The sequence below is a fragment of the Cyprinus carpio genome, chromosome A14 (assembly GCF_018340385.1).
Source record: "Cyprinus carpio isolate SPL01 chromosome A14, ASM1834038v1, whole genome shotgun sequence".
Classification (NCBI taxonomy): domain Eukaryota; kingdom Metazoa; phylum Chordata; class Actinopteri; order Cypriniformes; family Cyprinidae; genus Cyprinus; species Cyprinus carpio.
In genome coordinates, this window is record NC_056585.1 from 7,714,949 (window position 1) to 7,737,651 (window position 22,703).

General features: G+C 39.2%; 1 protein-coding gene, 1 long non-coding RNA gene and 1 other non-coding gene across 3 annotated transcripts; all 3 read left to right on the forward strand.

Annotated features, from left to right (window-relative positions):
• The first annotated feature begins 3,367 nt into the window (after positions 1-3,367).
• On the forward strand, positions 3,368-17,790 carry LOC109053882 (disheveled-associated activator of morphogenesis 2-like). The gene is made up of 12 exons (XM_042769834.1): positions 3,368-3,568; positions 6,057-6,502; positions 7,117-7,178; positions 10,804-10,906; positions 12,790-12,875; positions 12,963-13,063; positions 13,251-13,321; positions 13,410-13,517; positions 13,633-13,703; positions 14,486-14,603; positions 14,679-14,843; positions 15,534-17,790. Exons 2-12 carry the CDS (start codon positions 6,161-6,163, stop codon positions 17,010-17,012), a joined length of 2,706 nt encoding a protein of 901 aa, XP_042625768.1. The 5' UTR covers positions 3,368-3,568; positions 6,057-6,160; the 3' UTR covers positions 17,013-17,790.
• A 2,049-nt stretch (positions 17,791-19,839) lies between these two features.
• LOC109053875 lies at positions 19,840-22,703 on the forward strand. Its single transcript, XR_006161608.1, has 5 exons — positions 19,840-19,984; positions 21,130-21,190; positions 21,481-21,530; positions 21,847-21,902; positions 22,127-22,703. It is a non-coding gene; the product is annotated as an uncharacterized LOC109053875 (long non-coding RNA).
• Positions 21,222-21,419, forward strand: LOC122147604. Its single transcript, XR_006161694.1, has one exon. It is a non-coding gene; the product is annotated as a small nucleolar RNA SNORA74 (small nucleolar RNA).

Consider the following 22,703-nt stretch of genomic DNA (forward strand, 5'->3'; position numbering starts at 1 on the left):
TTTGGAGTTGAGCGTCTGAAGGATAATGTCTATGCAAATGACTGTCTATACGTGATCACCCTCCACGGTCCTCTTCTGTTCCTGACTGTCTATACGTATACCTCGCCGGTCCTCTTCTGTCCCTGCCGTATACATCGCCTGTTATGTCATGTCCCTTTGTGTGCCGGCCACGCTTTTGTCAGAGACTTTAAAAGACTTCTTTATGAGGCACTGGTCTTTGAATATTAACCGTGTGATCACTGTTACCACACAAGGAGCATTCTTCAGAGTTTCTGTCAAAAACAGGTGGGAGTCAGGCAGCACTCTACCCATCAGTGTCCACTGAAGCTCCTGCGTTATCTACAGAGACCCTTGAGCTTGCCCAGCGGTCCACAGCTAAACTTTTCAGCCCTAATGGTTTTGCATTTGTGATTCTTCCCTAGTGGACGATGAAAAACAACCATTTCCATAAACTTACATTGATAGAGGCCCTGGTGACCACCCATATTTACATCTATTAAAGGAACAGTTCATCCAAAAATGAAAATTCTGTCATAATTGACTCCATTCTAAACATGTTAGACTTTCTTACTTCTGCGGAACACAAAAGAGGATGTTTTGAGAAATATCTCAGTGGGGTTTTTATTTGTATCTATACATGGAAGTGCACGGAGCCCCTAAAGGGACATGGTGATTGAATAAAATATGAGATATGAGGAAAAACTGTAAGTCAATGCTTTTGCATTTGCTCTCAAAACTTCAAAAGCATTCTCTCGCAAATCTGTTGCACTCTGCTGAGAAATATTGTTTTCTCTCGCAAAACTACTGCGTTCCACAAGAAACTTTGCGCTCTCTGGCAAAGAAATTTTGCTTTTGCTCACAAAAGCACTGAAATATAGTTTTTACCTCACATTATTTTAATTACAAAAGTTTTGCGAGCAAACACAAAAACATTAAATTTTTTCCTCTATGTCTCCCCACCAGAATACAGAGTCTGTATAAATCTGCTTGTTCATATTTGTATGTGCTTAGATAAAAGTGCAATTACATTGAGACCAGATAATTGTGGGGTGTGATCTGAAAACATGGTGTTGTACAGAGCCATGACTGCGCTGGGAACAAGCTGAATTTAATAGGTGATAATCCCTTTCATCACATTTAAGGAAATATCATGTGAAGTCAGAATACTGTTATTTCACCACAAATAATGTATGTCTGCACATGAATAATTACACCATGCAGATCAATTCACCGCAGCATATTCTGAGCTGTTGCTTCACACCCAAAATTAATGTGCCTTTGTTTCAGCTGGCCTGCAATCATTGTATTTTTATTTTTTCTATCTGAGAGAAACAAGAACATACTTGTCTGGCAACACACTGATCAGGATCTCACAATGGCTCTGACGATTCACTTTTTTATGTGGGAAATGCGGGATACAATGCCCTTCCAACGGAGAGGAGAATAGGAACTCTCTCTTTAACAGCTTCCAATTCCCGGGCCTCATGCCAAGAACAGCTTATTCAAACAGTAGAGTATAAAAAAGACAATAAATGAACTTGCTTGACTGACTCCTAATGCTCTGTTTATATTTAGATCCTCAGTGATGTTTTTTTTTTTTCTTTAGATGGTCTGGTCTAACTTGCTCTAACTTGTGAATTTGTCTTTACGTTTAACTATTTTCTCTTGAATAATGTTCCTTTAGCTTGGTGCATATCACCTGTTTAATTGTGAGCCCATGTTCGCTGGTTCTTTGTCTCGTTTTTGCATGAATGCTGCCTCTGGCTTCCTATAGGGCCACCTGGCCTCCATTAAAAGTCCAAGAGCCTCTGTCTGTGATCAAATGCAGGTGTGTCTAAGCATACAACCGGCCCATTTCACAAGTCTTCAAACGTTTACGGGAAAACACACTAGGTGCAGTCATCATATTCCCAACAACTATTAATGCTGTACACCTTATTGTACAACATTGACTTTTATTGTAATAGATCTTGCCATGCAGTTAGCATTGCATAGGTTTGTTTTGTTGTTGGGACATTTGGCAAAGAGGGACAAAATGAAACAGCATTCTTTTCAAGTAGTGACACAGAGGACTGGTTTGTACAGTTATAGTCTCAGACAGCACGCCCATGGACCTTTCACACTGCGTCTGCTGCATGCTGCATGCAAAAAAGCAAAGGGTCCAATCTGATTGGATGGCTTCTATGCAGTTTCCAGAAGTCAAGGTGCACCAGTTTTATCAGTCCACCAAAATGGCACACTGCATGCATCTTGTGGTTTGTGTCCATTCCATGAAGTCAACAAGACTATCAAGTGTTTCTTTATTCACTTTGTAATTCAGAAGATGTACAGAAGACTACGAATGGCCAGCCTACTGTATCCAGGGGCGTAACCTCACAAATGCCTGTTCTGATGAGCTGTGCCTTTCAGCATGCTGTAAACCTGAGTTCATCTGGGAGAAAAGCTGCAGATGTAGAGGTGATGGGACTCAACACTGTCACCTGATATCCTCTCGTTGCCATGTTTCTCCTAATTTTGGGTATCCTGCTGGCCAAAGCTGCAAAGCTCACTGTGCTGTTTCCCACGACCAGTTCCCAGCTCACTTCATCGTGGGTTCTCATCACCAGAACTGATCAAAGCCCTCTCCAGCGCTCAGGAAGCTTGCAGTGACTGGCCTCACCTTGATAATGAAACTGCCGAGAAGATCAGAGGCTGCCCATATGAATGTTCTCAGTGTATGAGAACTGATCCTCAATCACTTTTGCCTTCTGTGTCTCGGATTATGGTATTTTTTAACCAAAGATGAAGCTGAACTGAGATCAGTGGATTTATACTAAATAACGACGGCTTCTGGTGCACACTCAGGACTCCTGTTCTGTTCACTGCTTATTCAAAAAGATGCCGATTACATTTATTGCTAATGGGAAGATTAGTCCTATGATTATGTCTTATGTGTTAGTTTGAAAGAATGTCTATTGAGTCAAAAGCAAGGGTGTACATTTATCTATCAAATGTGTGTGAATATGTAGAGGCTACACTAAATATTTTAATTCTAACAACATAATTTAAAGATAATAATAATTTTTTTGATAGCGAAATAAGAATCCTACTAAGGAGAAGACCTAGCGTATGAATATTAATTAGGTTATGTTGAGGTTGCTAAAATAATTTCCTAGACCGTTTAGTAACATTTTTTTTAAATATTTGTAATAATGTAGTAATTTTTACTATTTAGTAGGACTATCCACTACTTAGCAGTGTGTACTTTCTGCTAGATCATAAACTAAAAACAGACCGTTTTAAAAAAAAGTGTTAGATCAGTGAGGCGAGCGTCACGTTACGTAATTAATATTCATGAGTTAAGACGTTCCCGTAGTAGGATTGGTAAATTCTCGCGTGCGCGTGCGCGTGCTTAGAGAGCGCACTGAAAGTTTGGGAGTTTTGCTTCAGTAGACTGAGCGTGTTAACAGGACGCCGTTGTTTTATGAGAATCTCTCACAGTGGACGGGGAATTCTTTTATAGCTTTTTTTTATTTATTTATTATTTTGTTCTAAATTGGATCACAAGCGTAATGATACGAAGTGGACCGTAAGTACTGTTTTATTTATGCTCCTTCTCTCGTTCCGCTGCACCGTTCACCATCATGACCTTTTTGAATTGAATTTATAGAGTTTGTATTTTTACTGGCTTTATCTAACAGTATTTCCCATCGTGTCTTTGCCATTTTAATTTATTTTAAGGCAAGTCGACACTAATTGCACATTCTTCCCTTGTTTGGGAAACAAGTGTTTCAGTTCTACTCATTTCTGCCGGAGATGTTTATTTCTAAGATGTTTCAAAATAACATGGCTTAATAAGGAAATACGAGGACGACTGCAACTCTCCAAGACTTTCATAAAGTTTCTCAAAAAGCGAATATTTATTTATAGCGAATAAAAAAAAGTCTATATTGAAATAAACTGTCTGTGTAGAAAATGTGAGGCATGCTTTTTGCTTGCCGTTTTTATTTTTTTATATATTATTATTATTATTATTTTGAGAAAGAAAGGTTGATAGAGCGCGCTCAGGTGGAACTGAAAAGAATTAAATAGGAGCGAGTAAGTTAATACATTCGGTGCGCGTTCGCGTTTCTAGTGTCTCTAGCACGAAAGGCTTTTTTTTTTTTTTTTTTTTTTTTTGTTACACTGCATGCCAAGTTAAGTTCCGCTCCATTGGTCGGTTTCGCTCACATTAATAAGTTTGTGAGACACACACCGTCTACATCATCAGTGCATACTGGAAATGTTCTTTAAAATATGCATATACATATCCAGCATACATGTGAACTCCTTGAATACTGCTTAAAAGCACCCGAAGATGCACCTCATGAAGTTTGAGAAGAGCTTTTGGTTAGTACATAATTCCCATACTTTCATTAACAGAACTTTATTTTGGTTTCATGGAAAATGGTACAGACTGTAAGTATTTAGAGGTGCACGTACACATGGATTCCAGTTACAGCGTGCTCATGTTTTGGCAGCACAACCTCTTGTTTGCTCTGCCAGTAATCCTGAATCTGTGTCAGCTTCACTTTTTCTCTGTTATTCTGTCATTGTCCTGTGGCCTCATTGGGATTAACTGCAGGACGGAGCATCACGTGTGGTGTGTAGATGTTTGTGTGGTGTGCAGGAGTTTCTCAGAGGAGGAAGAAGGGCTTGAGCGCTCTCATGTGCTGGGACTTCTCAACACCTTGGGTCCTTCTGAAAGTGTAAGCTCAGGTTAAACACTTCACTGGCAGCAGCACAAGCACATACTCTTGTTAACTGGGGGACAAGAGCTGCCAGGTGCCTGACCCCACAGGCCCACTTTGGGTTTGTTTGTCGGTCGGTGCTTGTGTGTTTAAAGCACGCAAGTGAGGATGAACTGCATAATGCCATCTGGCCATACTATTGGAGGTGTGATCAGCTTGGCTCTCGTTGTTAAACATGATGTTTTGCTTCAGATTTGTCACTTTTTGCATTTAACCGAGATGATTTCTGGGTAGTTATTTTTAGGTTAAAATGTATATGTCATGTATGTACACAGTACTGATCTTTTTATGCTTAAGGGGGAAATCAGTCAGTGCTGAAAAGTTTATTCTGCTTAATATTTTGTTGAAACTGATACTTTTTTTTTTTTTTTCAAGATTTGTTGATGAATATAAAGTTCAGTAGAGCAGTAATTATTTGAAATGGAAATCTTTTATACCATTATGAATGCATTTACTGTCACGTTTGTTCAGTTGATGATGATAAATGTTTACTGAGAACCGAATCTGCAAATCAGAATGATTTCTGAAGGATCACGTGACGCTGAAGACTAAAGTAATGATGTTGAAAATTCCAGTAGCCCCTCACTGCAGAACACAAGATCCAGGGGGCGTGGTTGGATCCACATTTGGGGGTGGAGATTGGTAGGTTTAGGGGTGGAGATTGGTAGGTTTAGGGGTGGGGATGGGTAGGTTTAGGGATCAGGGGGTGGAGACGTGTAGGTTTAGGTATATGTAAGGTGGGAGGAATTGGATCTGGATCCAACCCACGCCCACTGGATCCTGTGTTCTGCAGTGAGGACCATCTCGAAAATTCATCTGTATCACATCAAAAAAAAAAAAAAAAAAAGTAATATATTAAAATAGAAGTTATTTTAAATTGTAGCTATATTTTACAATATTACTATTTTTAATAGTAATATTATATTGTTTTTATTTTAATCAAATAAATTCAGCATTTGTGAGCATAAGAGACTTATTTAAAAAAAAAAAAAAAAAAAAAATATTAATATTACCAAACTTTTGATTTTTATTTATATATATATATATATATATATCTATCTATCTATCTATCTATCTATCTATCTATCTATCTATCTATCTATGTATATATATATAATAAGTTACAGCTGTTTGTTGTAGTTTCATAACTAATTCTAGATTAGTCTCAAGCTATTTAGTGTTGCTAGTTTATCTAGATTTTTATTCTCATATATTTGTTTTGCCTGTTAGAGAGTTTGCAGGGTAAAAGTTGTTGTTTCAGTCCGTCTCTCTTGTTTCCTGCTGCAGATATGAGGAGACTGGACAGTGACTCTTCATCTGTGGTTTACCATTTGTCTGAAAACTAAATGGAACATACTTTGGTGACACCTAAGAACAGGAAGTGAATTTTCATGGCCACCATCCCTGTCCCGCCACCCTCGATCCCCCCTCCTCCCCCTCCTCCTCCTCCTCCTCCTCCTCCGCCGGTCTCAGCCAGCGGTCTGACCCGTGCCGACTCTGGACACAAACACCGGCTTCGCAACCTCAACTGGGAGCGGATCCCCAAAGAGCGGGTGGAGGGCCGTAAGAGCGTGTGGAGCGGCTCTGTGGATGAGGACTGCGAGCTCTCCATTGACCTGAACTCTCTGGATGAGCTCTTTGGGCAAAAAGAGGCTGTCAAGCCCGACCGGACCAGCGGCTTCCGGCGTAGTTTACGGCAGTGCGGGTCTCCACAAGAGACGAGTGTAGACAAAGTAAGAGCACGTTTTTTCATCATCCAACACATGGATGGAGCTAAGGATGTACAAAACTACATATTTTAAACATGAACTTGGTCTTATGAAAGCCCTGTGATGTTGCTTTAAGGTCATGACCATCTGATAACTTTCAGTCACAGGACATTTTTCTGTTCATATACAGCCGAATGAGAACAAGAAAAGAATAGATTAGAGTTTTATAAAGTTTATTAAACTTTTTTTAATTTCACACACTTATGGCTAAAGATGCTGAATAACAGCACGATGCAATACTAAAGAAGACTTCCATCTGCATGTGTTCAATTAAAAAATATTTGCTGTAATTGTGTTCATTTATTGTTAAAGGCAGTTGACTTTTTGCAAAAAATTCCTCTTTTTTTTCGGCAAAGTTAAGTTGTTCAGAAACTATTGTTTTAACTTCTTGTTGAATGCAATGGAGTCTTTGCAAAACTTCTCTCTCTTTATTTGATGAATGTATAAGCTGCATCCTTTTTTTCAATATTTACAGCATGGTTAGTGAAGACTTTTAAACAACTTCTATTGTTTCATTTAAACTACGTGGTCACTTTTATGTGGATTTGTGTGCTGATTACAATAAATTGTATTTGCAGGTTACGCTGCTTGACTCAAAACGCAGCATGAATGTTGGGATATTTCTGCGGCAGTTGAAAATGTAAGTTTTGGTTTAATTTTAACTAGTTATGAACAGTATCAGCCAGGCCAATTGAAAAGATAATATTTGGGCATTTATCTACAAAAAGTAAATGTATTAATATATATTATATTGGCCACCCTGTTCTATAGAGATCTTTATTGGCTGTTTTAAAAATAGGGGCAGTGACGTAGTCCCATTTGTTACAAACAGGAAGTGAAGGTGTCCGAGAGGGAGCATCTTAACACTTTAGACAGGCTGTGTTTATGTTTGAGCTGTTGATTGCTCTCAGATGGAGGAGGGATGTGTGAATGAAAAAGTGCTGTGGTGACAGTATTGAGAAGATGCTGTCCTGTCAGAACAGCTGGGTTTGACGGTCAGTGAAGGTGGTCAAAGGTCACACCTGCTTTTTAGCCAAATGAGCCGTGATGAGAAATGGAACCTGATCTCTCCAGTGACTTCCCAAAATTTGCACGAAGATTAAATATGTCAATTTCGATTCAGGTGTTTCCAGTGAAATGTGATCCATTCCAGTGTTACAGAGTAATAGCAGCTCATGCAAGAAAATCATAAGCCATAAATCATTATTTTTCCCTTTCAGTGCAATGGTCTTTGTTTTATGCAAATGGATTGTTTTTTCATGTCTGCACTTGCTTGCTGAGTAAATATATGGGTGCAGCAGTGCCCATTTAAGTTTGAAAAGCTCTTCCATGGGACTGATATCTGTCAGAACATGTGGAGGAATTACAGAGAAGTGCTTATGCAGACAAACACATTTCCCTGTAGTAGTATGAATTATGCTCAGCCGTGGCCAAAGCAGGTCTTTGTTGCCGCAGACCCACGTACCCTTTCATTTTTTCATTTCGCACTCAATGAGGAACCCACAAGAGCCTTCAGTATTCTCTGATATTAACAATTAGCTCATAAAAAAAACATATAACAGTGTGGTCTTGTTAAGCTGCTTTTGACTCAAGCAAAAGAACCAGCTGTGGGCTTGACGTTTGTGTGTGTGTGTGTGTGTGTGTGTGTGTGTGTGTGTGTGTGTGTGTGTGTGTGTGTGTGTGTGTGTGTGTCCTTTCTTTCCTCTGGCCTGAGGAACCAAGTGAAGCTGGATTGACTATCAAGTATGACCTCATTAAGTCAACGGGACCAGATTCAAAACTCTGTCCAGATATAAAATTTATTTAGCTGAATACCACACAAAGTGTATTCTTCGTAGAGAGAGAGAGAAAAAAAATAATGTTTACAGTAATGCATTTATAATGAAAGTCTGGGGGCAAGGTGTTGCACTGGTGAAATGTTAAAAAAAAAAACAGTATTTTGCAAGTATTACCACAAAATGTAAACAATATTGAAGTTAGTGTGTTAAAATCTCTCTCTGACCTTTCTCTGTTAGTTCAATTTAAGTTTACAGTTTAAAATATTTTGAAGTTAGTTTTACAGAAAATTAAGTTTCCTACAATATATTTAGTAGTAGCTTATCAGTGGTGACTGTCAGTCAATGTACATATGGCAGAAATGTATGGAAAAATCAGTTAAAGACGTAATCAAACAGACGATGAACACTATTAAAAGCAATTATTATATGATGCAATCAAACTTATAGCAAAATATGGTAGTATTGTGTGTTGTTTCAGGGTTGGCATCATCTCTTCTCGGGTGTTCTGGATCTAGACTGAAGCTTGTGTAAATCCTAGTTAGGCAATAACAGAGAAACAAATAAAAACATAATTAGTGTAGCTGCTGTTCCAAGCAAATAAAAATAATTTGTTTACCCCGAGCTAAAGAATAATAATGTGCATTTGATCAGACATAATTGAAGTCCAAGATTATGAGATGCATTATTTGAATGCTTGGCCAAAGAGATGTGTCTTTAATCTAGATTTAAACAGAGAGATTGTGTCTGAACCCTGAACGGTGTCAGGAAGCCTATTCCAGAGTTTGGGAGCCAAATGTGAAAAAGCTCTACCTCCTTTAGTGGACTTTGCTAGGTATTATCAAAAGTCCAGCGTTTTGTGACCTTAGGGAGCGTGATGGATTGTAGCGTGGTAGAAGACTAGTTAGGTACGCAGGAGCTAAACCATTAAGGGCCTTATAAGTAAGTAATAATATTTTGTAACTGATACGGAACTTAATAGGTAGCCAGTGCAGAGACTGTAAAACTGGGGATAATATGATCATATTTTCTTGACCTGGTAAGGACTCTAGCCACTGCATTTTGGACTACCTGTAGCTTGTTTATTGAAGATGCAGGACAACCAGCTAGCAGTGCATTACAATAGTCCAGTCTAGAGGTCATGAATGCATGAACTAGCTTTTCTGCATCAGAAACAGGTAACATGTTTCATAGCTTGGCAATGTTTCTAAGATGTAAGAATATATCTCCCTGTTTTTGTAACATGGGAAATATGATTTTACTGTAACTGTGAAGTTACTGTCTAATATAACACCCAGATTTTTGACAGTAGAGGAAGTAACAGTACATCCGTCTAATTGCAAATTGTAATCTACGAGATTCTGTGTAATGTTTTCTGGTCCAATAAGTAATATCTCTGTCTTATCTGAATTTAATAGGAGAAAATTATTGGTCATCCAATCTTTTACATTTTAAACACACTCTGTTAGCTTAGATAATTTAGAAGTTTCATCTGGTCTCGTTGAGATATATAGTTGAGTATCAAATTATCAGCATAACAACGGAAACTAATCCTGTATTTTCTAATAATATTACCAAGGGGCAACATGTATATTGAAAATAGCAGAGGACCTAGGACAGATCCTTGTGGCACTCCATATTTTACTGGTGATAAATGAGATGACTCTCCATTTAAATAAACAAAGTGGTAGCGATCGGACAGGTAGGATCTAAACCATCTTAAAGCCTGCCCTTGAATACCTGTATAGTTTTGTAATCTATCTATGAGTATGTCGTGATCTATGGTGTCGAACGCAGCACTTAGATCAAGTAATACTAGCAATGAGATGCGGCCTTGGTCTGACGCAAGAAGCAAGTCATTTGTAATTTTAACAAGTGCAGTTTCTGTGCTATGATGGGGCCTGAAACCTGACTGGAATTCTTCATAGAGATAATTTTTTTGCTTTTTTTGGAGGAATTGGGAAGATTGAGCTTTTTCTAATTTTTTTTATATTTTATATTTGAGATTTGTATTTGATTTGTAATTTGCCAGTTCACTAGGATGTAGTTGGTGTTTCTTAATAAGAGGTTTAATAACCGCCAGCTTGAATGGTTTTGGGACGTGACCTCAAGATAACGACTAGTTAATAATATTGAGAAGCGGATCTTCTGCTACATTAAGTGGGTACTGAATCTAATAAACATAGTATATTTAATATTAGTTTTCTTGATTTGTTTTTATAGACACCAAAACAGAAAGGGACACTTGCCCCATAACGTCCAGTGTAATTGCATACGTTAACCAGTGTTATTATTGTTAACTAATTTCTTGCAATTAAAAAAGTTGCCAAAGCAGCATTTCTCATTTTGGATTAGTTTAAATTGAAGTACTAAAAAAGTCTAAAACTATTTTTCTAACTAAGTGGCAAAGTATTTTTTGTTGGAAATATTTTTTTTTATTTTTTTTTTGCTTGAAAGGGATGTAATTCTCAGTGTTTCCTCTTCCTTCAGTGCTGCTAGGGAGATTGTGGAGGACGTGAGACGAGGGGCCGGAGACCGTTACGGAGCCGAGAAACTGGCAGAACTCTGCAAGCTACTGCCTGATAATGAAGAGGTATTGTATCCTCTCTGACACCACGCTTCACAGAAACAGACACGTCTGTGCTTTCACGCTTCAGTCTGGTTCATATTAAAAGGAATTAGACGTGATGCTGCTTGTTTGAAATCTTCTGTTTACTCTGCATGATCTCCTGTTCCAGTTTCTGATTATCAGAAACTGTCATTTATATTGTGTAATTGAGAGCATTGTACACAGCACACAATTACACTCTTCTAAACAGCACTTCCAGCTGTGTGCATGGTATCAGATTGTTTGCTAACAGTATACCATTATGCAGCTATTTCGAATTTCCTTTTACCGCTGAATGAAGAACTTCACAGAGAGTGTATCAGGGCCTTGATGTCTGCTATAGCCCCTTGCAGCACTGCTGAGAATACAGTGTGTACTTGCCATTATATGGAGGAGCTGTGTGAAACATGTGCAGCACACCGTATAGAATCCTGTGTTGCACAGTGCAGTGCACTCTAGGGAAGTCTAGAGAAATGTAAAAAAAAAAAAAAAAATTGACCAAAACTGGATTAAAACATTTTTTTCTAGAAGTATAACTGGATGTGGTTACAGTTACTATTGGGAGGAAAAAGTGCATTTCGGGTTGTCACGATACCATAAACGTATATAGTGACACTATACAAAGTGTCATGGTACCACACAATAGTGTTAATTCATAATTCAAATATTCCGTAAATATTCAAATTAGCAAAAAAAAAAAGAAACGTACTCTCAAATTCAACTACTTTTATTTCCAGCTAATTTCTTATCATGTGTAAATGTTTGTTTTAACATAATTTAAACCACTGAGACAAACTGAACAAGTTTGACAGGCATGTGACAAACTGAAAGAGTCCCTGTACAAAGAGGGGCCAATATTAAAAGTTGCAGTGAGTATCTTGTATGTACCTGTTTAACGCTTTTCATGATACACATCGTTGCAAAGCAGCTTCACAGAAAAATAATGTTTCTATATTACAATTAAGAGCAGTTTATCAGAGGTGACTTTCCAAGTGATGTCCATTTTATATCTCTGGCCACATCTTCGGTCCTCGTGTCTCCTGCAGCAGGACTGTGGCATGTTCACCTGGACCTGGGGCATCTTTTCTTCAGTGCTTTTCAGTAGAAAAGTCTCTTTAAGGTCCTAAGATATCACTGTCGTCTTAATTACGTGCCACCTGTAAACTGTAAGTGTCTTAGGAGCTGTTCCACAGGTGCATGTGCATCTGTAAAGTTTATTTGGATTTTACTGAATTATCTTTAAAATACAGTATCCTGAAAAAGGGCTATTTCTTTTTTTGCTGAGTTTATGTAAATGAATACAGAAATACTCAGAGATGCACTGGCCACTCTGGCAGGTGATAAATGTGGATTAGTGGAATATGTGCACTGTGGCAGAAGCAATCTTTCATTTACAGTAAAGAAAATGCCTTTGTGTATTAAAAGCATATAACTTGCATAACTCTTGTACTCTTATCCTAACTGCAAGGGAAGGGAGTAGCCTTTAAATTCAAAGACATGTATGAAACAGATGGAGCTCAGAAGAGAAATAAGTGCAGTGAATTAAATATTTGGGGTTATTGATGGTGTTTGTAAAGGATTTATATGTGATTATTACAGTATTAATGAAATTAAAAATGAAAAGTTGGATCCTGTTGGAACCTCAAATAGTGGTGTGTGTGATTTATTCAGTCCATGTCATCAAAATCTCACTTCAATCAGGCAGCCAAAGTTGACAGGCTTGGTTATAACCAGTGAATCTAATACTGGTATTGCCTTTTGTATCTATACTTCTGTATTTCCGATGTACTGTGCAACCCTAGTATACGCTGTGCCGTATTCATCATCACATATAAATCTACTTTGTATTTGTGTTTCTTTTTGTCCAGGAGGCCAGATTGAAAAAGTTCAGCGGTGACCGTAATTTACTGGCAGAGCCGGATCTCTTCATTCTCTCACTGGTGGAGTTACCCAGGTAAGAGTTCAGGACTATAAACACTCATAGTTTCTTTCACTCTTTCCTCATTGTCATAATCATCATCATCATCATCATCCTCTCTAGCTTTCGCATGCATCTAGACGTCATGATCCTCCAGCAGGAGTTTGACCCTGCGGTGACCTCCCTCTGTGCGGCGGCCAGATGTCTGCGGGAGGCGGCTCGAGGTAAAAACTTCCTCTCTCTTGATTTGTTTGGACCTGAAAGCTGTAGCTCACCTCCTAAATGAAGTTTACGTGCGAGCCACAAAGTATCGGAGATCTTGTGCTCAGCCTTTCATGGAGTTTTGTTCTGGTATTTGATGGTGTAAGTGTATCCTGATGGAGGGTTGACGCTTATGTGTTGTTTGTGCAGAGCTGCTGAGCTGCCCGGAGCTTCACTACATCCTGCGACTGGTGCTCAAGGCGGGAAACTACATGAACGCTGTAAGTGTTTTATCTGACGCTTATGCATCCACACTTACTGGCAAAATCTCCCGGTAGGAAGCCAGTCTGAGGTCTCTTGTGCTCTCAGGGTGGTTATGCTGGGAATGCTGCAGGATTCAGGATTTCCTCTTTACTCAAACTGGCCGACACCAAAGCCAACAAACCAGGCATGAACCTCCTCCATTTTGTCGCCATGGTAAGTGTCACTGGTAAACATGTAACGAGCCACGCTTTAATAGATTAAATTAAAGTAAACAAAGCTGCTGTGGTTATTGTGATGGACTGGATAAATGAAAAATTCTCACTTTCAGGAGGCCGTGAAGAAGGATAAAGATTTGCTGATGTTTCCCAGCCGCTTGAGTCACGTCAGTCCAGCTTCAAGGTCAGGATACAAACAAACTTTTAAAAGTGTTAAAAATTCCCCAAGCTCCCAATCCAGTAGAATATCAATGGATCATGATTGATTATGAATTTGTTACCATTTTATAAAGAATTTTTTAGATTATTTTGTTTTTTAGGGTTAGTTATGTTAAAATTTTTTAATAATTATGTCATTAATGACTCCAAACCCGAAGACCTCCGTTCATCTTCGTAAGATATTTTAGATTTAGTCCGAGAGCTTTCTGTTCCTCCATGAGAATGTATGTACGGTATACTGTCCATGTCCAAAAGGTCAAAAAAACATCATCAAAGTAGTCCATGTGACATCAGAGGGTCCGGTTAGAATATACTGAAGCATCGAAAATACATTTTGGTCCAAAAATAACAAAAATCACGACTTTATTCAGCAACTGTGTGTGAGGTCTTTCGGGTTTGGAACAACATGAGGGTGAGTCATTAATGACATCATTTTAATATTTGGGTGAACTAACCTTTTAATGAAGAAAATCTGGAGAAACTTAGAAAATAATGATTTAAAAATAGGCTTTGATTTTTTTTTTTTGACATAATTTTGGTTTTGATTTTTGTGACTTTTTTTTTAATTTTTATTTTTTATTGTTATTTATTTATTTGCTGACACAGTTTTCATGGGTTTTGTGAAATTGCTTCTTTTTTAAAATACTTCACAAATATTGCACTTAGGACATCATGTTCCTCAGTGCTTAATATTAGAAAGAAAAGTTAAATCGCTAAACGTTTTGTTGTTGTTTTTCTCCTGGTCAGGCTGTCAGAAGAGTCTGTGGTGGAGGAGCTCTCTCGACTACAAAGCAGAGTCGCTGATCTCCGAGTCAGAGCTCAGGCTGATGCTGAAATCGAGCAGCAGACCAGAACATTTCTAGAGGTTTGTTCCTATTAATGCCGGGATCATATTCACTGATGCTGAAGTGTCTTTTCAGTTCATCATGTCTTCGTTCAGGTTGCGGGAGTGAAGCTGCAGGAAGCTCGGGGTGAGCTGGAAAGCTTACAGAGGACCAGTAAGGCACTTGTGGATTTCTTCTGTGAAGATGACAAGTCCTTCAAACTGGAGGAGGCCTGTCATATCTTCCACTGCTTCTGCAATCGCTTCCAAAGAGCCGTGCAGGTGAGCAGCATCCCCGTGACTGCACTGTCTTTTAAAATTACAACAACCAAATAAAGTTTAAAATGTCCAAAGTACTTGCCTGAAGCTAGAGCTGCAAAAGCCTTAATCTAAAAGTCTGTTCTTACAAAAATATTTTAAATATTTTTCATGTAAATGTGACTCATTGCAGCCACTTAACTGATGCTTAATTGTTTGGATAGCGTGGTAATGTTATTGAAAATATTATTTTTCTCTACTAGACAACAGGAAAACATCAGCTTTATTTGATATGTGAATCCCAATCATATTGCATCATTGAATCATTTCAACCAAAGAGTCATTCAAACATTAAACATTAAATTGAAAATAATTGTTTTTCATTTTTTTTTACAAAGTAAAATACAGTATATGGTAAAAATCTAGTTACAGATGATGCTAATAAAAAGCATGTAAATAGGCAAAAATAAAAGTTAAATGGCAAAATAAAGGCACTTAATAAATAATATCCACCAACTGTATGTGGTATTATACACTGTATTTATTTGTATAATATACACCATGTATTTTTTAATAGGCTACATGTGGGTTCCATGGACATTTTAAGTGATGACTTAAATATATGAATCAGTTCATTAAAATGGCTGGTTTAAACCGATTTATGGAAATAAAAAATCACACATACATGATTTGTTCATATTTGTTTCCTAACAGGAGAACACGGAGAGGGAATTACAAGAGCAGCGGCGTTTGGCACGTGAGCGTGAGAATGTGGAGAAGCGTCGATCTCTGGCTCTGTGCACCGGACTGGAAGTGGAGCAGGAGTCTTCTGAGCTGGAGCACGCGCTGCAGAGGAGCTTGAGTTACACGGGGAGCCGCCGCAGCCTGCGCAGACTCTCACAATACTTCCTCCGCTCCGGCGAGAGAAATATGAAATCTAGTAACCAACAGCACTGCGAACCAGAAACCACTGGAAACCATCACGTTCTCAATCTCTGCAGAGAATCAGAGCTTAGACATTCGCGACAGAAGAATGATGCAGACACTGAGGCAACTAAACAAGGGATAAATAAGTTCAAACAAATTCAGCGGTTAAGCACAGATGCAGTGGCTTCCTCAAACGCTATGAAAAGCCATTCTAGGTTGAGTACAAGGACAGTCCCCGGCGGTAACGCCTTTGTTGCTTTGGGACAAACAAGTATCACGTCACATCAGCAGCTGGGGGTGAATGTCTCGCCGCTCACAGGACTATCCCATAACAAAGTTTTGAAAGTTGAGAAGCTGGTTCAAGACACCTCTGAAAGGCTGACACAGATAGAGACCGATACCTCGGCGAGTGCTAAGAATAAAGATCGTATAAATGACAAAGTGTCTCCATCTCAAAAGGGAGTAACACCACAGACAGAAGCCAAAACGGCCGCTAGTCTGTCAGGAGAGACATGGCCAAGTGTATCTTCTCCTCCTGAAGATAGTCCTCCTCTGTCGCAGGAGCCCTGTAGCACAGGAAGAGAGCACGGTTACTCTGGGATTGGAGAGACGCTGGAGTGCCACACCTTAGTGAAGGGCCTACGCTCCTACGAGAGCCTTTCTCCATCTGTGACGCGGCCAACCACCAATCACTGCTCCAAATGGAAGAAAGAGCGGGAAGCCGAGGAGCGCGATGGAAAGACACCTACTCGAGGACCAACCAAAAGACTGCTGGTACAACGAGGAGGGCCCTCCAACAGCAGCGGGATCCCAAGAGTGCGCACAAAGGCAGAACCCACTCCTGCCGACGGCTTCTCAGCTAGTCAGGTATCACGTCCTTCCCCTACACACCCCAAGTCCATTCGCACATCGCTAGCGACGCGCTTCGCCGGCGTTCAAAATGAACTCAAGCGCGGCGGTAGTGCGGCCCAGAAGGTAAACGGCTCGTGTAATACAGGGAAACAAAAAGATAGCGCCACTGAGAAGTTGAATCAGGATAAGGAGCCGTTTGTAAGGGGCTCTCCACTTCGTGTGTCCAAACGGCTTGCGCCCAACTCTGAGTTCCAGACTCTCCACACCATTCACTCTCCCACCGCTGCTACGACTGCAAAGACGATCCGCACGGCCATCATAAGTGCAGCCAAAGCCAAGACAAACAAGACCCCAGGCGCCAGAATCCCAGGGCCGAAAATTCCCAAAGCTGCTGCCCAACCCATGTGGAGATGATATCTGGGACTCCTCGTAGCAGTTTGATGATGTTATCTCTGCGTTCGCGACATTACTAGTTGGTGGATGTCAGAGTTTTTTGTGTGAGCGGTCAACTTGCCAGTGAATAAAGGAGCCATTCACTGGGTCTGCAGGGCACTGTAATGGATCCGAGCAGAATGACGGCTTCTTTCAGAGCTCTTCTGTGATTCAGGTCACTGCGAGTTTCGCCTCCCGTTTCAGGACTGTCAGGAGAGTCTCGTCCAGCACTGTCTCTAGCTCTACCTCTGAACACTCGAGTGCTCTGTGCAGGTAACGGCGCACATCAGAAGGGTTCCTGCCAGAACCTTCTTTCAATATGTGTTTTGTCTGCGATGTTAAAATGTCGAAAATAGAGCAGCCACAGTCATACAGAGCACAGTAAGTGACTGGACGCTCGTGTCACGTGTGGGATATTGATTTTAACTTGCCCTCAGGTCAAACTGACTGTTTACTTGAGTTACAGGTACAAAATAATGATGCAGAACTTCATTTAAAAGCATGCATGTAATAATTCAAGATCCCAAAGCAAATATGTTGAAGTAAATTGTTGTACTTGTTGGGTTCCTTCAACTCTGATGCACTTTACAGATGAAAGAGAGATTTAATGCTGGCAGAAACTGTGCTTGTGGTAATATGCTGTAATTGTGTGTTTTGTTTATATGAAATGTTAAATTAACAGAATCAAAAACAGCTGCCATTTGTAATGTTTGTATTTGTAAATAATGAGAATTTGAAATAAATGATGAATTTACTGTTATTCTTACTGCAAGTCTGTGTTCTTTTTAAAATGCATCTAGTAGTAAATAATTGTTTTAGGTTACTGTTGTTAGCCTTGCAAACAGCTATTTAACACTAACTTAATGCTGGCTAATATAATGAAGGTTACAGCAATACCACGAATGAGATGAGACCCTTGAGCAAGGCACCGAACCCCCAACTGTGTGTTCATGGTGTGTGTGTGTGTGTGTGTGTGTGTGTGTGTGTGTGTGTGTGTGTGTGTGTGTGTTCACTACTCACTGCTGTGTGTGTGTGTGCACTTGGATGGGTTGGATGAAAGGACATATAAAATTCTAATTTTGTGAAGTTCAGTGGTGGTGGTAATAGGGGAGCTACGTTGTATGTTATTGTTCTCACTTGTTCAATGTGCCAAAATGATAAGGTCAGGGTTGGCAAATGAACCAGAAGGTCCTGAAACTTCCTCTTATTTTGCAGTCCTCGTTATGTTGTGGCCCTCGGTTGCACTCAGAGGCCCCTGATCTCTCATCCCCTTCTCTTGACACAGTCACTCCCGACTTGTAAATGTTGCCATGGTGATGCTTCAGGCATGGTCAAGAATCCCCATCTGAACAGCGGGAGACGGGAAAGGAAAAGATGCTAGACTTGGGGTCTCAGTGGGAACGATCCTTTTATAGGACATAATGACGCCAGAAATCTTGGGAAAGGCAATAAACCACTGCTGTCTTGTCTGTGTATCCATGCACACATGTGCTTTGCTGGTTTGATCAATCTCTGTCAGTGACATCACTATTCTGTGGGAAATGCAACGAAACTTCTGGAAAACTCAAAACGTAATAGGTCTGTAAGAGGTGTTAGACCTCTCTGAACTCAAATACAGTTTATTAGTGACATATAAGATGTACTTGCATTATGCAAACAAGTATTCACTCATGTCCTCATGAATGTGTTGATTTGCTCAGTGTGTGTCACTCAGAAAAGTCACTTCATGGTGTCTGATAGGAGTCACATTACTGTGACGTGTCAGCTGGTTTTCTGGAATATGGAAGGATAAGTCATGTGCACTGCATTGTGGGATACAGTATTGCACCCACTGTACTGTTGTGGGATACAGTATTGCACCCACATGTGTTGCACCCACTGTACTGTGTTGTATACTGTACATTTTAATAATAGGTCATTTAGGTATTATTTTGTAACATAATTTGCATACTTTGTACAGTAGGCTATAAAGGCCTACATACTACAATATACTTTTTTTTTTTTCTCCGTATTCATTCATCTCTTTCTTGACTATTAAATCAAACTGGCAAGACATTTTTACACACACTGCATTTCTCCCTTTTGTCCTCTCTCAGTCATTCATTCACTGCAAAAACTGTTGATACAGGCTTCAATAAATCAGTGTCCCAGATTTTTATGTGGTGTGTTGTTATATTTTATATATAGATATGGGGTTTTTTTTGTATTTTGTATCACTTTTATTGTGTATATCATTTTGAAATATGTGTGTTTTTTTCTTTTTAAACAGTAAAAAAAACCTTGATAATTCCATTAAAATCTCATTTGAGATGATGTTAAGTTACTGAAGCTGAAAAAGTGCAAAAATGTCTGACAATGAGTCAAAGGAAGGTACAGTGGAATGAATCAGTAACTGGGTTTGTGCTCCTCTCTGAGGAATGTTAAATGATTTATTCACATTACATTAAGTGGTATAATTTATCATATATCATATGTTCATATAACTGTCCACAGTCGCGGATCTAGAGTCAGAATTTGACATTTTATTATAGTTACACTTTTGATTATCCCAACACTGACATTAGGCGGCGAATAAAATACTATCATGCAGACAGGACAACGGATTGTCTAGCCTGTAATTTAGAGAGGTTCCTCTTCTTTCTAATCTCTTGTTAGTTTGTTTTTTAAGGCAGGTTGCGAATGCGAACCAACTTTGGTAGAGTGACGAGCGGAGAGAGCAACAAACGCTTTGCGAATGGATTCGAATGAGTCATCACAAAGATTCAGTTCATAAGATAGATTCGTTCGCGAATCAGACGTCACACGTGATGTCACCACGCTCGCTCTTCTTCGATGGTTTGCGGCAGCGCTATAAATGCTGGCGCGCTACTGTGCGCGCTCTCTCAGTTCTGCGATGGTTCAGCGGGAGTGCGCTAGAGCTTACAAAAATGAGAAAGTCAGGCGGTTACAAGAAGGTACGTTTTGTTAAAACAACAAATCGATGCGTACAGCTTGTAGAATAAGTGTTTCAAACTAGTCTGAAGAGGTCTGCTTCGAAATGTTAGATACGAACTCGTGCGCGCGGGGTTTGGCACGTGGCTGTTTTTTTTAGCAGTTTGGTTGTTGCTGCAGAAATAAAACTACTTTAAAAACAGACAAGTCACTCTAATCCCGTGGTCCATGTCAGGAACGCGTTTGTTGTTGGTATTTGTAGTTTAACCCCTTAACTGTCACCCCATTTTTTAAAATGGGCATTAAAGTGCACTATCCAAATTTAAATAGTTGTTTTTTAAAAACACTTTGGAATATAGACTTAAGGTTGGTCTCTTTTTAAAGAAGAAAAAAAGCAGAATTTGTCAAAAGTGGAATTTTTTTCAAAAAATTAAAGTATCAAAACGTTATAGAAGTTTTAATGTACTGTAAATAAAATGCGCTATATTAACTTTATTTTATTTATTATAAATATTTTTCATAACAGGTTTTACTCTAAAATTGGTATAAAATTAAAGCCTTGTGTCTAAATAAGTTATGTTACAAATTTGAAGTTGATATGAAAAAAATTGAGGTTCCTGTGAGATTTTATTTTGGGCGTCATACCACAAACAGCCACTGGGAGCCATCAAAACTCCTTTGAATTTTGTTTAAAGAATTTTTCCCTAGATTTCTCTGTCAATTTTACTACTATCTCAAAATAACCACCAAATATGGAATCCTGAGACTCAGACCTTTCCAATGATATGTTTGTTGCCAAGATTATAAAGTTTTGATTCTAAAAGACCGTAATGCATTTTGTAATATGACACTTGACACTGTCCACTAAGGGGGAGGAGACCGCCATAAGATTTTAAAGTACCATTTCCATGGTAACGCAATCTCCGATTTCAAAATGGTTTTCACAGGATGAATCTTGGGCTTCTAAGCTTTCAAATGATATATAATTTATGATGATTACTAAAAGTTTTTATAGAGAAAAAGGACAACAACAAAAAGAGCGCCAAGCGTCCCACAGGTGGGACGGTGACGGTTAAGGGGTTAAATGGCCGTAGCCCCGTATGTACCGTCACATTATACAAACGTCCACTGTAGTACGGTGTTTATATGCGCTGCTTTCTTGTTTTAGGAGGCTGAATGTGCTCTGGATTTACTCCAGATGAGGACTCTCCAGCTGCTGTAGCTCCGATGTAAGTTTGATGTTTCTCTGTGTTTTGGGAGCCCAGCGGTAGTCAGCTGTGCAGGCCAGTCCATGCCTGAGCTAGTGTTACTCTGCTGGAAGAGAAAGGTGCTGCCGTTTGTGCTCCTGCAGGTTTGGCTGTTTTAGTGACTCCTGCTGTGCAGCACAGGTCAAGCCGTGCCTTCTGAGAGTGGTCTGTGCTCACACAATGAGGCAGGCCTAGTCTGAGGGCGAACACTCAAGTCAAAAGTGTTTCTTGTGGTTGCAGGCTTGAGTTTCTAACTAGGATTGTTGTTGCAGGTCACACAAGACCCCAAAATGCCTCGATCCCAACGGCCAGTACTGCTGAGGTAAGATTAGTTTTGACCCCACATCCTCCGCTCATAATGTTTTACCGTGCACAGCGCATGTGATTCTAATGAGAAGTTCAACTTTCCCATTAAAAAAATAAATAATATATATATATATATATATATATATATATTCATCAATTTCTTGAGTCGGCAATTGTCCCAGTCAGCAACATACAGCCTCACTTTTTTTTTTTATTATAAATTGTGTGATGTTAGGCAAGTAAAATGGGTTGTTAATGCTATTTTGTTGATTTTGATATTGGTCACATTATTTCGACCTGATTTAATTTTTTTTTGTAAACTATCTTTACAGGATGAGGTAAATAAGATTGAGAATTTGAAAGGTCCATCGAGATCATCCTATTGTGGGTAAGCTTTAATCATAACTTCAGTGTTGTGAACCAAGTTGATACCATCATAGCAGAAGCGTTTCTCTGTGATGTCTTTTAATCTTGGGATAGCATATGCAGGGTTGGCACTGATTTTTGTTGAGACGGTCTGCAAAAATCTGACAAAGAAGCCTGCTACACTTTATTTAAACTATTTACTGTTGAATTTCATCATTTGTTTGACACCTCTTTCTGTTGTTGTAGGAAACATGTGTGAAGATCTTCAGAAATCACGTTTTCTGTTCCAGCTTTTTTTTAAATGTTAAAAGGGATCAGTGCTCACTGTTAACATTATACATAAATGTATTGTACATGGTTACAAATATAAAATCTTCCTTTAGTGGAGATTCCTAGAACAGGGTTCTTCTTTTGTTCCTAGAGAGCCACTTTCCTAAAATTAATTTTTATCAGATTGGCGCTTAGTCATCATGGGAATGACATGCAGATTGACATAAAAATATCAAGGATTTTTGCATAAGGCTGCAACAAAATGTGGAAAATTAAGAGGTTTTGAATGCACTGTTTAGGATGTGTCCATTCCTGCTTCTGGAGTGCCACTTTCAGCAGTTTAGCCCTAGCCCCAGTTAAACATGCCTGAATAAAGGTGTTCTGGATCACTGGTCTTTCAAGCGTCTTTGGACCGCTCTTCTCTAGCATTGTTTAAACATGAGGCTGCTATACGAAGACAATGAATGAGATGTCTGAAATGGTACAATGTTTGAGTTGTCAGTTCTGTTATTGTTTTTAAACACTGGACAATAAAAATGTATGGAAGTGTTAA